The 14,500-nt window shown below is 52.8% G+C and overlaps 1 protein-coding gene across 1 annotated transcript; it reads left to right on the top strand.

Moving 5' to 3' along the window:
- The first annotated feature begins 2,789 nt into the window (after positions 1 to 2,789).
- On the top strand, positions 2,790 to 14,206 carry LOC125401583 (mesothelin-like protein). Its single transcript, XM_087909616.1, has 15 exons — positions 2,790 to 2,832; positions 3,649 to 3,769; positions 4,988 to 5,108; positions 8,715 to 8,800; positions 8,952 to 9,078; positions 9,156 to 9,346; positions 9,688 to 9,778; positions 9,974 to 10,115; positions 10,466 to 10,653; positions 10,726 to 10,881; positions 10,965 to 11,092; positions 12,122 to 12,252; positions 12,386 to 12,480; positions 12,854 to 13,106; positions 13,779 to 14,206. The coding sequence occupies exons 1-15, from the start codon at positions 2,790 to 2,792 to the stop codon at positions 14,003 to 14,005; spliced, it is 2,100 nt and encodes a 699-aa protein (XP_087765742.1). The 3' UTR covers positions 14,006 to 14,206.
- The last annotated feature ends 294 nt before the right edge of the window (positions 14,207 to 14,500 follow it).

The following is a 14,500-nucleotide window of genomic DNA, read 5'->3' as shown; positions in this document are numbered from 1 at the left end:
GACAGGCAGGCAGACAGACAGACAGAACAAGTCAAAGGGAAGGCAGAGAAGAAACCCTGGTCAAGGCCCTGCTCCAGAAAACACTCTACAACTATGTCTGCCTAAAAAATTCCAACCAACCTATGGTCTCCCAGGACCCATTGGACCTACCCATGTGATCTAGCCCCTGCTCCCATCCCAGGTGGGCTATCCTCCAGCTGAGGTTCCAGAGTCCCAATGGGGCATCCACCTTTGCATATCTACCCTCATCCTGCAGGTATGGGTGGGCAGGATTCAAAGGGCAAGCAAGGTTCAGAGGACAGAGCAATTAGACAAGGCTTCCTGGTCCAGGGGCCCCCTGATACAAGGTCAACCTGGCCAAAACTCCAGGTAGAGTCAAGCAAAGTGTGAGCAAGGTGCTGCAGGCCTTGCCTAGGGCACACTGGCAATAGCTCTTACTAGGTGCCCTATTCACTTAGCCTCTCTGGGTCCCCATCTTCTCATCTGGAAAGGCAGGATTTGAACTCATCCAAGGCTGTGGGAGGATTCAGGTAACCATAAACAGGAGCAAGGGATGGGATATGACTCCATCCACGATGATGCTATTGTATCTGTTGATCCTGGGCCTATGACTACCCAAGAGGCCAAGCCCATAGCCTCTGCCCAAGCTGGAACGTGGGAAGTCTCTCTCCTCCAGCGGTAGAGGGGAGTATAAAACAGGAGGAGACAGCTCTCAGTCACTCTCACTCTGAGATTCCTGGAGGCAGGATCGCTATTTCAGACTGAGGTAGTGGTAAGAGCCAGTGGCTGGCTATTTTGTTTTTCTGACCTTCAGGTTGAACCCCAATACCTGTCTCTGGGTTTTTATTAATCGTGCTACAACTCCTGAGCCTCAGTGCCCCCTCACTACCACCAAAGGTAGCTGCTGGAGACTGTTGTGTCGGCTTCACTGGTCCAGATGGAAGCCCGGGAACCCTGTGAGACCCATCCTGAACCAGCCATGCAACCTGAGCTCCAGCCAATCGGAGGTCCCGCCTGGCAGGTCTTCTGGGACTCCTGAGGGGCCATGGTCTGCTGTTACCACAGCTGCCAGCCCCACACGAGACGACAAAGCCAGCTTGCTGGTCACCTGGTATTTTGAGTGCAGACAGTGATTGTGTAGCTCCAGAACCACTCTTCAGGGCCTCAAGGCCCTGGATCTTTCCTGCCCCCCGCCCCAGCCCCTTCCAAAGTCAGAGCTTCAGGCAGGCCCATGGTCAGTGCCAGGAGACAGAGATCAGCCTGGAACAGTTAGGACCTACACTTCAGCCCAGAGGCAGCTTTCCCAGCAAGTAGGCTGGGAACTCCCCTTTGCAGACTGTCCTCTTCCCTGGCCACTTCCAAGACTTGCCTGATGAAGCTATCATCTTGGCCCTGGTGCTGATGGTTGTGTCTCTGAGGTTTCGGCAGGAGCTTTCAAGCCCTGACTAGATCCAGAGGCTAGGTGTCCAGTTTATCCTCTCTGCACGTTCACTCTGCCCACAGCCCCCATGTCTGCATGGCACTGTGCTTTAGCGCCCATAGAATTGGCCATCGCCCCTCCACCACACGTGTCTGTGGGTGCCTAATGTCCTGTGTAGGGGCAGCTTGCACGTGGAAGCTCGGTGGATGCACAAAATGAGCAGAATGAGATAACCTATGTGCACAGAGACGCCAACACACATGACTTCAGGCTGCCCCCCTTCACACCCTGAGCAAGGCTGGGCCTCAAGGGGAGGGTGTGTACTGGGTGCCTGCCAACCCTGAGCTCAACCCAAGCTCAGCCCGAGTTTCTCCTGGGGCTGAAGAGCAGGTGCTTGCTATGCCTAGGGCCCGAGGGGTTGATACAAGCATCACCTGGCACAGTCTAGTCTCCTCCCCATAGGCCTGCCTGGCAGGTATCACTGCCAGAGTGGATTGACTAGGCAGGGTAGTCCCGAGCTGTCTACTGGGCCAGGCTTGCAGATGAGCAGAAACCGTGGAAGCTCTACCCACATCAGCCCAGTGTCCAGGGGCTCAGCTGCAAGGATTGACAGAACCTGAACCTGGTTCGCTGGCATCTGGAACACTGATCTACCCTATCCTGTGGCCGCATCAGGAGCAGCCTCCTCCCTGACCCCTGAATATCAGCTTCACTACCAGAGACCACATTCCTGCTCAGGTAAGACCTGTGAGGTCAGAAGACACCAGCTAGACCATAGTGTTCAGGCTGCTCGGCATCTGAGCCTGTTTTAGCCCCTACACAGGACAATAACCTTTCAGTGTGCCTCTTGGGCCACTTAGAGTCAGAAAGTCAGAGAGGCCCCAAAGTCATCATAGTGGACATGCAGGGTAGGGGGCGATCAGTGGCACCGGGCAGTCCAACAGCTCTGGCTGGGCCCCCTCTTCTAGAATGGGGATCTCAGAGACATCGGATAACTGAGGTTTAAGCCACAAGGTGTGGGGGTACCTCTCCCCCACTGCCTGGGAGATTTGCTGTTTGTGAGATCTGCTAATTGGAGACAATGCGCCTGTGGGTTCCCCGGGGGCCTGCCTGTGATAAGAAAGGCCAGATTCACTAGCTCCCCTCCCCTGCCACTCCCTGTCGTTGTGACGCTTGTTTGTGGGGTTGTTTTCCTCCCCAGACAGGGTCAGGCACCCTCAAGATATTGATGCTGGCTTTCTCTTTCTCTTTCTCTCTCTCTTTCCATCTGTGAAGCTAACCTGCGTCACTCCCTGCCTCATCTCCAGCTAGACCTGGACCTACAACCCACAGCCTTCGGGCTTCCCTGCCCTGAGACGCTCCAGCCAGGATGATCGGAACCCTCCGGCAGTCAGGCTTGGGCTTCAGAGTGGGTGAGAAAATACTTCTACACAGAAGGGGAAGCCCTAGGCCCCTTGGGTGGCTGTGGATCACATAGCTGCAGAGGTGGGGATTCTTCATGCTCTAGCTGCCCCGTCTACATGAACTCAAACTTGGGGACCTGCTGCAAGGGAAAGAAGGGAGGAGAGTGAAGTCCCCTGTAGACAGGGCCAGCTAGTGTGGAAACACGGTCCCATCAACATAGGCCTGGGGGTCCTAGTGGGGACAAGACAGGGCTGTGGCCAGAAGGAGCCACCACTGGCATAAGCAGCAGGACACAGCCCAAGTCCCCTTTGGTAGTCCCAGAATAAACCAGGCCAGGCCCCAAGGAAGCAGGGAGGAGACTGGTCTACAAAGAACATCAGAGTATAGCCATCTTCCATAGGCCCTGTTGCTACTGCAGAAGAGATTTTGCTAAGCGTCTGCTCTGAGTATTGAGAGAATGTCCCTGGCAACAAACCCCTCCTCCTGGACTGAGAGACCCTTTCATGTCCCACTACAGAAACAAAGGGCTTGGAAGACTGTGGAGCCAATCCCCTGTCTCTGAGTTTTGGGGTTTAAGTGCTCAGATTATGAATACACAGAGTAACAACCAGGGAGACATTCACGCACATGCCCATGCCAGAAAATGTGTGTACACTTGTGGACACTGTGTGCCAGAAGACACACACCACGTGCAGATCCAGACTGTCTGTACAGAAACTGGTCTGGTTCTGCAAACCACCTCTAGGGCCTCCGTTTTAGGGGGGCTGTGGTTGAGGAAGTCACAGGGAGCCCCTGCTCATGCTCCCACTGCCACTCTGTTGCAGGTGCCCTGGCGAGTCCGGGTCTCGCCCTCCTCCTGTCCCTCACTGCCCACTGCGCTGGTCTGCAGACTAAGGGCTTCCCCAAGGGAGGGCTGAATTCTAGTGAAGCCAGCACATGGGTCAGGTGAGCAAAACTCAAGTCCAGCCAATTATTTTCTGTGACAGGGCATGGGGAGGACTGGTCCTGAGTCCTCTGTTGGTGGTCCCGGGGAGGGACCGTGTCCAGAGTCTGCACAATAAGGCCCAGACAGACTACTGTTCGCCAGCTCTGACCTAGGCGTTCAGTGCCAATTACATGCCGGCAAGTTTCTGGCCAACCAAATGTGTGGGCCTGCTCACAAGAAGCCTCAACCCTCAGAGACTTGCAACCTCAGCCAGTATCCCCCAGGCTTCCCCTTTGGAGCTCTAGGCTGTCACCCCTTACTGCTTGTGCCAGGCCCAGGGACTTCAAGGTCATTGCTATCCCCAAATCATTTTAGCTTCGCCATTTCCTTCCGTCCCGAGCTCAGGCCTGGGCTTGATTATTCCCTTTTTGTTGTTGTTGTTGTTTGTTTGTTTGTTTTGTTTTTCAAGACAAGGTTTCTCTGTAACTTCAGAGCCTGTACTGGAAGTAGCTCTTGTAGACCAGGCTGGCCTCAAACTCACAGAGATCCACCTGCCTCTGCTTCCCGAGTGCTGGGATTAAAGGTGTGCGTCACCACCGCCTGGCTAGGTTATTCCCATTTCTTGATCATCAATGATGATCGTCAATGGACCAGTCAGTTAATATAATGAATGATAGGTCAAATACAGCCGGGATCCCAAGTGGATCTAGTCAAGCCTGGGTTAGTATCAGAGACGTCTTCCCACCCGATAGGTGGATTTTATGTCACACCCTGAGAAAGGTCCAGACGATGGCCTAGCCCATGGTCACCCAATATGTGACCCCATATCCATCAGCAGCTATCAGGACTAGTCCAAGTCGGAGCCCCAGAAGTGATGGAAGGACCTAGGTTAAAGCCCCATCCAGCTGAGAGTCTGGTCCTAGCAAAGTCCTCTAGGATGGAAGGAAGGAGGGAAAGAGGGGGGAAGGAAGAGAAGGGAAGGAAGAGAAGGAAAGGAGGGAGGGAGGGAGGGAGGGAGGGAGGGAGGGAGGGAAGGAAGGAAGGAAGGAAGGAAGGAAGGAAGGAAGGAAGGAAGGAAGGAAGGAAGGAAGGAGAACCTTACTTGTAACAGGCACTGCCTGCCTCTTACTCCCTCGGCGGTGGAGACAACTGAGTGATCAAGTCCCCCTTGCACTAGCCAAAGTCTTCCTTCCTGGGTCTTCCCCCTTTGGACCCAGCATGTCCCTCCATCTATACAGGGACAACACCTCCCTCCTGCAGAACTTTTGGTGCTTGCCAGCCAGCGAGCTGCCGCGGGAAGAGCTCTCCACTCTAATTAGAAGCCTGGCTTCACAGAGGGTCCCACTCAAAGCCTGGCAGGTAAGTGCTTCCAGGGCAGAGAGAGCATGGGTGTTGCAGGCTACCCGGGATGCTAGAGTGTATCCAGGTGGAGGGGCAGCTTTACAAGGACTTGGGGGTTGGCACACAGCTTCCCTGAAACAGAGGACTGTCTCCAAGTCATTTTGCCAACCTCAAAACCACCTAAAATGTGACTTTCTGTTGCTCTTTTTTTTAAAATAATTTATTAAAATTTATTTTATGTGCATTGGTGTGAGATTGTCAGATCCCCTGGAACTGGAGTTAGACAGTTGTGAGCTGCTGTGTGGGTGCTGGGAATTGAACCTGGGTCCTCTGGAAGAACAGTCAGCACTCTTAACTGCTAGGTTATCTCTCCAGTCCCTAAAATGTGACCTTTTGGTGGCCACACTGTGACAAGAAGTCTGGCCCTTCTAAGGTGACTCTTCCCTTATAGGGTGATCTACATGAGCACCAATGTCGGGAAGTTCTAGCATGTTCCAGCAAATCTGCCTACAGAGTGCTTCTGTAGTGGACCGCAAGCTTGTCCACTGCCTCAGGCCCTTTCCTAGGCTCCTCTAGGACACAGGTGCCTCCTTGGGGTGGTCCAGTCCAGGGATCATGAGGAAGGATCTTGCAGCCCATTGGCCTCTCTCCTGGCTGGGGCTGCAGGAGCAGCCTGAATCTGACCAACATCACCTCATCACCAGTCCATGGTTTTTTGTTTTGGTTTTTTTTTTTTGAGACAGGGTTTCTCTGTAGCTTTGGAGCCTGTCCTAGAACTAGCTCTTGTAGACCAGGTTGGCCTCGAACTCACAGAGATCCGTCTGCCTCTGCCTCCCAAGTACCGGGATTAAAGGCATGCACTACCAACTCCCGCCTCACCTGTCCATGTTAATGGAAGGAAAGAGCTAGACACTGTGGCATGGGCCTTTAACCTCAGCACCTGAGGAGCTTTGCAGGGCCACTAAGTTGGAGGTTAGCCTGAACTGTGTAGAACGCTCTTCTATTTTTTTTTTAAATAGAACCCTTAGCATGTATACACCTAACCTCAAAGTGTTCAGACACACATAACAGATGGTAGAATGGACAGAGAAACAGGTAAATCCTCTGTGACAGCCAGCGATGGCCACTGCCCGTCAGGACAGGACAAGTGTGGGAGTTCTTTCAGCGCCTCAGTCAGTATGTGGAGACGGTATGTGCGGACAGCAACAGGAGACATGCTTCTTACCAAGACCGATGCATCGCTGACTGAGATCCACCTTCCCCCACCTTACAATGTATACAGCATCCAGTGTCTGCTCTCAGCACAATGAACTTGAACAAGGAATCAGTTGCAGAAAGGTAGATGGAAAACGCTCAAATACTTGGAAATTGAACCACACGCTCTTTTTAAAAAAAATTTATGCATATGGCTGTTTTGCTGCCATGCATGTGCGTACACCACATGTATGCCTGGTGCCTGAAGAGATCAGAAGAGTGTGTCAGATGTTCCAGAACTGAAGTTCTGGATGGTTGTGAGCCATTAGGTGGGTGTTGGGAATTGAACCCAGGACCTCTGGAAGAACAGCCAGTGCTCTTAAATGTGAAATCATTTCTTCAGTCCATGAACAACGCGCTGTGAAATAATACCTGATCCAAAGAACTCTCAAGATTTTTTTTCTAGTGGTGGGAGTCTCTCGCATGTCTCCCTGCCTGGTTTTGAACTCACTGTGTAGCCAAGAATGACCTTAACTCTTTTCCTTTTAAAGTGTAATATATATGGGCGTTTTACCGGCACATATATCTCTGTACCGTGTGTGTGTGCAGTGCCCGAGGGGGCCAGAAGAGGATGTCAGATCACCTGGAACTGGAGTGACAGATTGTTGTAGGCCGTCCTGTGAGCGCTGGGAACCACGCTCAGGCTCTCTGCAGCAGCAGCAAATACTCCTGATCACTTCTCACCTCCCCGGCTCTCTCTCTCGATCTTCCTGCCTCCACCTTCCAAGTGCTTGGATTACGGGAGTGTACGGCCACATCTGGCATCAAGACAACTGTAAAAAAAACGTTTTCAGCTCAATGAAAATAAAAATAGCGCCTGCTGTGCCGGCGTGCGCCGTGACCCCAGCACTCTGGTGGCTGACGCAAGAGGAGTGTGAATTTGAACCTGAACTACAGAATGAGGCCCTGTCTAGAAAGAAGAAAATGTATCAGAAGCTGTGGAGAAATTTCAGCTTTGAATATGTGTGTTAGAAAGCAGAAGGATGTGGGTCCTGCAAGATAGCTTAGGTGGTAAACAGATTTGCTGGTGATCCCGCGTTTGAGCCCAGGACCCAGAAGGTGGAAAGAGAGAACCGTCTCCCACAAGTTGTTCTCTGCCTTCCCATGCACACCACAGCGTGTATGCAACCCTGCCACCACAATCAGTCAATAAATAATGTAAAAATTAAAGGAAAATATCTGAACTCAATGGTGGAGTTTCCTGTCGGGAAGCCAGGGGAGGAAGAGAAATAGAAATCTAAAAGAAGCCAGGCGGTAGTGGCGCATGCCTTTAATCCCAGCGCTCGGGAGACAGAAGCAGGCTATCTCTGTGATTCAGGGCCAGCCTGGTCTACAGAAAGAGTTCCAGGGCTGACTCCAAAGCTACACAGAGAAACCCTGTCTTGAAAAAGCAAAAACAATAAAGAAAGAAAAAAAAAAGAGAAATCTAAAAGAAGAGACGGAAAAATGAAATCTGGAGCCAAAAAGGATTAAAGGAAGCCGTCGATGCCACAAGCTGCCCTTGAGAAACTGTGAGGAGCCTGGCTAACAGAGAGGAGACAGACACAACTTACTCAGAGTGGAAACAAGCAAGGGCCGATTGTTACACGCCCCTTGCAAATAAAGGGATTGTAAAGAAATGTGTGTCTATGCACACAGGTGTGACAACCTAGATGAAATGAACGAAGTCCCTGAAAGGCGGAATCTGTCAACACCCACATGGGGACATGGAGACAGGTATTCAGAACAGGCACAATGTTGTATGCCTGCCATCTCAGGATGCAAGAGAGTCTTGAGTTCACGATCAAACAGCCTTCACGGTGAAACCTTTATGAAGGAGAGAAGGATGGAAAGACGGAAGGACGGAAGGAAAGAATCAGCACTCTCTAGGCAGAACTGACCTGTGTTTAATATCTCTGGGGCCATCGTCTTAGATGAGCTTTTTGACCTGTACACAGTTGAGTGACTGCAGATCTAATGTGAACATTTCCTTTTTTTTTTTTTTTGAGTCAAGATCTCTACATAGTCCTGGTTGTCCTGGAACTCACTCTGTAGACTAGGCTGGCTTCCAGCTCACAGAGATCCACCTGCATCTCTGCATCCAGAGTGCTAGGGTTAAAAGCATGCGCCACCACACCCAGCTCATCTCTGGCTTTTAACTGCGGTCTAGCCATTCGCGTCTCTCAGGACTGTGTGTCCCAGGCCTTGTTTTTCCATCTGCCTTCTCATCTCTGTGCTACTGCTGGGTTTTTCCTCACAGGAATCTCCAATTCCTTCTTAAAGTATGCCTTCTGCTGAGGGGGGAGGGGCTGATCAGTGTCCCATCAGGGCCCAGTCCACACTGGACAGACGGTGATGGTGACCTGTTGTTGAACTTCTGCCCCTGCTCAGCTCAGCTGCTTGGCCAACCTTGCTGCCCGGCAAGGCCTCCAGGACGACTTCGTGTTCCACCCACCCAACCTCCTACTTTTCTACAAGTGAGTGTCCCTACTCTGGCCTTCATATCACTTAAGTGCCTTCCAGTTGTGGTGGGGCTACCTCCTCTGGTCTTGGGCTAGCCTGGAGACACTGGGAACGCTGGTGGGAGGCTCCATCCTGCCTCCCTGACATCCTTTCTCTTGTCCTTAGTCTGAGCCAGTTGAGGGAAGCCAACTGCCGGGCCTTCATTCACCATGCTGCCCAAGGGGACACAGAACTACTGGCCAACTTGCCCAACCAGAGAGTTGCCCTACAGCACACAGCCTTGGCCTGTCTGGTAGGTGCCTCAAGTGAGGACAGGATTGGGCAGTGAAGCCAGGTCATCTGTTTAACACTGATCTACCATCCCTGCAGGGGAAACCCCACCCGCAGCTCAGCGCCTCAGACCTGGGGCTTCTCGGAGTCCTGGTATGTGACATGGAAGCACCCCAAATCATGACTGCAGACCCCCATGTGCTGAAGAACCTGCTTCGATGCCCAAGGCTAACCGTCATGCAGACTGCAGCCCTCAACGCCCTGCTGGCCAGTGGGAAGACACAAATTGGGTGGGTGGTTCCAGGGATCAGGGTGAGTAGGGGACCAGGGGAGCTGGATGGGTTCCTTCCTCGAGATGAGTGGGAGTTTGAGGTTTGAAGCCAGGATAGCAGCGATGACTTCCTATAGTCTTGGTATTTGGATTCTGACCCAAGGCCCTGCCTGACTATGATATTGCAGGTTGAGGCATGGAGGCACAGAGTTAACAGTGCATTCCACCATCTGGGATTCACCAGTCCCCAAGACTGTAGGCACTGGCTGGGAATTAAGAGCCTATGAACACTCTTCCTGCCTGCTTAGGGGATGGGGCGGCATGTTAGACTCCGACTCAGCACCCTTTCCCATGCACCAGGCCTCCTGGATCCTGGAACTTGGAGGGGCTGCAGGCCCTGGGACCTCTGGCCACCTACATCAGCCCCCAGCTGTGGGAGAAGGTGCAGGAGGTAGGAAGGTGCCCGGAGTAGGGCTGGCTGTGGGCACCACCAGTCCATTCAGGACCGTGAGCGCCACATAGCCACCCTGAGCCTTGAGTGGTTGCCGTGGGTTCTCCCATCACAGCACATATGGCCCACGGGGCAGAGGGAGGGACTAGGGCAGCCCTTCCTATGACTGGGAATGGACATACTTGCCCCTGCCAGGCTGTAGGCTTGGACTTCTTCCGCAGTGTGGTGGCTGCTTACCGGGCAGGCCAGCTGAGCGGGCATGACGCCAGGCGCTTCGTCACCAACTTCCTGGAGTCCAAGGCCAATTTGGTGTCCTCAAGGCTCAAGCGGCGTACAGGTCAGTGCGACCAGGTATATTAGGGACACTATGCCTCCCTCAGTCTGGACTCCTCATTTTGGCCTAGTCTGGGCCAACCTCTTGGCTAGAGACCAAGGATGAGGAGCAAGTCAAGGTCTGATTACAATCAGATGTAAAGGGGGAAGGGGTGGGCATGGTGGCACCTAAAGGGGCCGAGGCAGGAGGATCGTAAGTTTGAAGCCAACTCGAGATACATAGCAAGACTCTGCCCCTCAAAAGCAAACAAACAAGAAGAAAGTGAAGGCTAGGATCAAAGATGGGTCCCAAAGCCAGCAAGCTGTCAGCTCAGGTCTTTGCCTGCCAGCTTGCTCATCACCACAACCATGCAGGGAGCTCCTGTGTCCGTGGCAACATCACGGCAGCCACCCTGCATGATGACCTCTTCCTGGTGCACTACGACTGCACCCAGCTGGAGTCCTGCCTGGGCACACGTGTGCTCAGGGCCAACCTGGACCCCTTACTGCAACACCCACTGCCCGCAGAGTGCCAGCGTGTTGTCAAAGCCAAGCTCGCTCAGGTGTGTGGATGGTTAATAACGGGGTGGAGGCTGGAGGGCTCAGCTGCATCTTAAACTGCCCACCTGCCTCAGATCTACCCGCATGGCATCCCCGAGGACCAGCTGCACCTCATCGCCTCGCTGGTCTACCTCTACTCTCTCGCTGAGATAGGCCAGTGGAACATCACATCTGGAGACACAGTGATGATCCTGCTGGCCTCGGATGCAGCTCTGGAGAACCAGACAGAGGTGAGGGTGGTGGAGGCTGATAATGGGGCCGAAGCTGACTGGTCTGGTTTGCCCAGACCCATTGACCCTGGCCCTGCCTCCAGGCAGTTCTTCAGAAGTTCTTGGACCATAACGGCAAGCTTACTGGCGCTCTTCTGGTGGCCATCGGGGGCTCCCGTCTCTGCTGGATGAGCCTCAAGCAAATCCAGATCATCCAGCCCTCAGAGTTCCGGTGAGCTTCCCTGTCAACCACCTTCGCAGCAAGATATGTAGGGGAAACCGAGGCTGGGGAGGGGTGGTGAAACGGTTCAAGCCAGGCTATCAGAGGCATATCGAACCACTATAAGAAAATGTCACCAAAGGCAAGAGGGACAGCTAGGAAAGTGCTTGCAGTACAAGTAATTCAGACCCAAATTCCAGTCTCCAGCACACAGAATAAAAAGCTGGAGCTGACAGCCACATCTGGGATGCCAGCATGGAGAAGCAGACAGGAGGATTCCTGGGGCTTGCTGGCCAGCAGGTCTAGCTGAAGCCAGTCCTAGTGAAAACGATGAATCAAACCAATGTCCCAAAAAAATAATAGCTACTGAGAAACATACCTGAAGTCAACCTCCGGCCTGCACACACGCACATGAACACGCATACGCACAAGAGGGTTAACAAGACGGTTCAGAGGGTAAAGTGCTTGCCGCCAACCCGAGTTCGATCCCTGGTCCCACCAGGTGGAGGCAAGTAGTGACATCTTCAAGCTTTCCTCTGACATCCACACATACACCGTGGTGCTCACACACGTGTGCACGCACACATAAATAATATTGAAAAATGACCAAAAAAATATAAAATGAAGAAAAGGAAGTACCGCAAACTGAGTGACTTAAAATGAGATATATATTCTCTAGGCCAGAAGTGCAAAGTCAGGATGTCTGCAGGGCCAGGCCCCTTGGAACCTCGCAGGGAAGGCCTTTCTTGTGCTTTCCTGTGTGTCTGTATACAAAAGCCCTTGCTTGTCATAAGGGCACGAGGAAGTTAGGCTCACCTAGTCCAGTGGAACTTCATCTTCTACTCCGATGTCATCTGCCAAAAATTTCTTGTTTCCAAATAAAGGTACTTTCTGGAGTACCTGATGGATTTAAATTTGGGGCTTTATACTCTCACCCAGTACAAGGGGCAAGAAGAAACTGTGTTTCAAGGGGTAAAGGCTCTCCTCAGCGGTCCAGGTCAAAGGCTTTGAGCCTCCTCATCTGCCTCATCCTACCCCCAGGCTGGCCGGGGCTCCAGACATCTCTCCCTGCCCTCAGAGTCGGAAGGATGTGCTCTTCGCCAAGGCTCACGAGGTCTTTAGGAACGCCAGTACTGTGGGAGAATACTACTACTTAATACGCCCCTACCTTGGTGAGCCCTGAACCGTGCCTCCTCTCCCCTAAGTCCTCTGCCTCTCCTTAATACGCCCCTATTTTTGCCCTGTGTGTCACCCCCCAACACACAAGTCCTCTGCCTCTCTGCCCCTCACCCCTGCTCTCTCTAGGCGGTGCCCCCTTGAAGGAACTGCAGTACCTGGCCCAGGCCAACATCTCCATGGACATTGATACGTTCACCAACCTCAATCCCTTTATGTTGAAGGTGGGCCCAGGGGCTACCTCTCTTTTGTTTTATTGAGATGTGGTTTTACTCTGTATCCCAGGCTGGCCTGAGACTCACAATTCTCCTGCCTCAGTGTCTTGAGTGCTGGGGTTACTGACATACACCACAATGCCTGGCTCAAAGTCTGTCTCTGTAGTAGGCGGACAGGGTGGGGTTGGTCAAGCTGGGAACCCCAGGTCTCAGACCCACATGTTCCAAAGCCTAAGGATGCAGATGTCATGTGACCTCTGTGTCTCACAGTTCTCCTGCTCAGTCCTGGGGGCAGCACTCCCCTTGCTGGGTCCTTGACTGGGGAAGGCAGCCCCATGGATCTTTACACTCCCCCCCCCAAGAACCCTGGCTTCGTTTGCAGAACCTGAGTGTGGACAATGTGAGAAACCTCCTGGGTCAGAATGTGGGGGACCTGCAGAAGGCCCGCAGCCATCCAAACGTCATCCTGTGGATGCACAGCCACAATATGTCAGACCTGTCTGAGATGGGCCTGGACACCAGCCCCACCCTGGCCTACGGGATCAGCAGGCCCCCCGCCAACACTGCCTACCCGCCATCCAACTTGATCCATACCTTGAATCTGCCAGGGAATGATGGTGTTGCCCCCACCTCAGGTATGGTCCACACCCCTTGTGCCCATCCTTAGCAGACCCCTGGCTGTCCCTGCCTTTCCTTTGCCTTCTAGGGGGTCTGCCATGTGTCACAGGTCATTGCCTGTTGAACCATCTATTGTGATACAATTGCCTCCTCCCAAACCCATTAAACAAAAGACAAGCCTGGTGGCCCAGGGTTGTAATCCCAGCTACTCAGGAGGAGGAATGCAAGTTCAAGACCTGCCTGAGCTGCAAAGAAAGTTTTAAGACTAGCCTGGAAATTCTCTCTCTCTCTCTCTCTCTCTCTCTCTCTCTCTCTCTCTCTCTCTCTCTCCCTCTCTCTCCTCCCCTCTTCCCCCCCCCCGTGTGTGTGTGTGCACATATGTATGTATGTATGTATATATATGCACACACATATGGCGTGAGGAGAGCTGGGAATATAGCTCAGCAGAAAGAACTTGCTTAGCCAAGTGCAAGGACCCTGGTTTAAGCCCTAACACCACAAAAACAAAACAAATGCTGCCCCAAAAACAAATCAGTGAAAGGGACCAGAATGAGACCTGAAGAGCAGCTGTGGATGGGGTCCTCACAGGCCCACATAGCTATCACTGCTACAAAGGGAAGGCTGGCAGAAGGGACTCTGGGGTATCTTCTAGTCAGGACTAACGAGTCCTTCCCTTGTTCCACCCGCAGGATGCCCTCCAGTTCACCTGGGGTACCTGTCACTCACTGTGGCTCTGCCTTCCAGCCTCTTGTGGCTGCTGCTGTGCCAGGCACCTTCGGGACCAATAGGCACTGCTCCCAGGACTCTAGGACCCTGGACACTGCCACTGGTGCTGGCCCCGAGTGGTCAGACCCCTGAACATCAGATACAGAAGCAACGGAGCTGCCAGATGGAACAAGACACCCACCGAGGCTGAAGCATATGTCCCAGGTCTCAGGAGACCTGCTCTGTTCCCCATCCTAGGAGACCAGCTCTGGCACGCACCTCAACTCCCAGGACCTGCTCACCCACAAGAACAGGCTGATAGGAGGAGATGAGGGTCCAGATCTGGCCTATTCCAAGACAAGTGGGACTTGGAGCCACTTCAATGTCACTGCCCTCACTGGGGATCTGAATAAAGCACACGGTTACCATACAGCCCATGTCTCTGCTAGGACCTTGTTGAGGACAGAAACCTCTTGGCAGGGCCCAAACTGTGGTGGCCTCCCACACCCCTCAGCTGGGGTCTTGGGGGTTCCACTACCTCGGAGATGGCAGCAATCCCATCAGGAAGGCCTTGAATAACTATCTCCTGCCTGGAGGGGGGCGGTGCCCATTTTTCATCCTTCTGGGTTTTTTTTTCATCTTTTTTTAAAAGTTTTTTTAAAAATATTTATTTTATGTGCATTGGTGTTTTACCTGCATATGTGTC

The sequence above is a fragment of the Myodes glareolus genome, chromosome 9 (assembly GCF_982192425.1).
Source record: "Myodes glareolus chromosome 9, mMyoGla1.1, whole genome shotgun sequence".
Classification (NCBI taxonomy): Eukaryota; Metazoa; Chordata; class Mammalia; order Rodentia; family Cricetidae; genus Myodes; species Myodes glareolus.
Note: the sequence above shows the minus strand (reverse complement) of the source record. Positions and strands in the feature narration are given on the sequence as shown.

What these genes read in the sequence shown, in the direction of transcription:
- LOC125401583 (XM_087909616.1), top strand. Translation starts at nt 2,790, where the DNA reads ATGATCGGAACCCTCCGGCAGTCAGGCTTGGGCTTCAGAGTGG. An exon ending in GAAGCCAGCACATGGGTCAG is followed by an intron (nt 3,770 to 4,987) that starts GTGAGCAAAACT and finishes CCATCTATACAG; the next exon opens with GGACAACACCTCCCTCCTGC. An exon ending in TCAATCCCTTTATGTTGAAG is followed by an intron (nt 12,481 to 12,853) that starts GTGGGCCCAGGG and finishes CTTCGTTTGCAG; the next exon opens with AACCTGAGTGTGGACAATGT.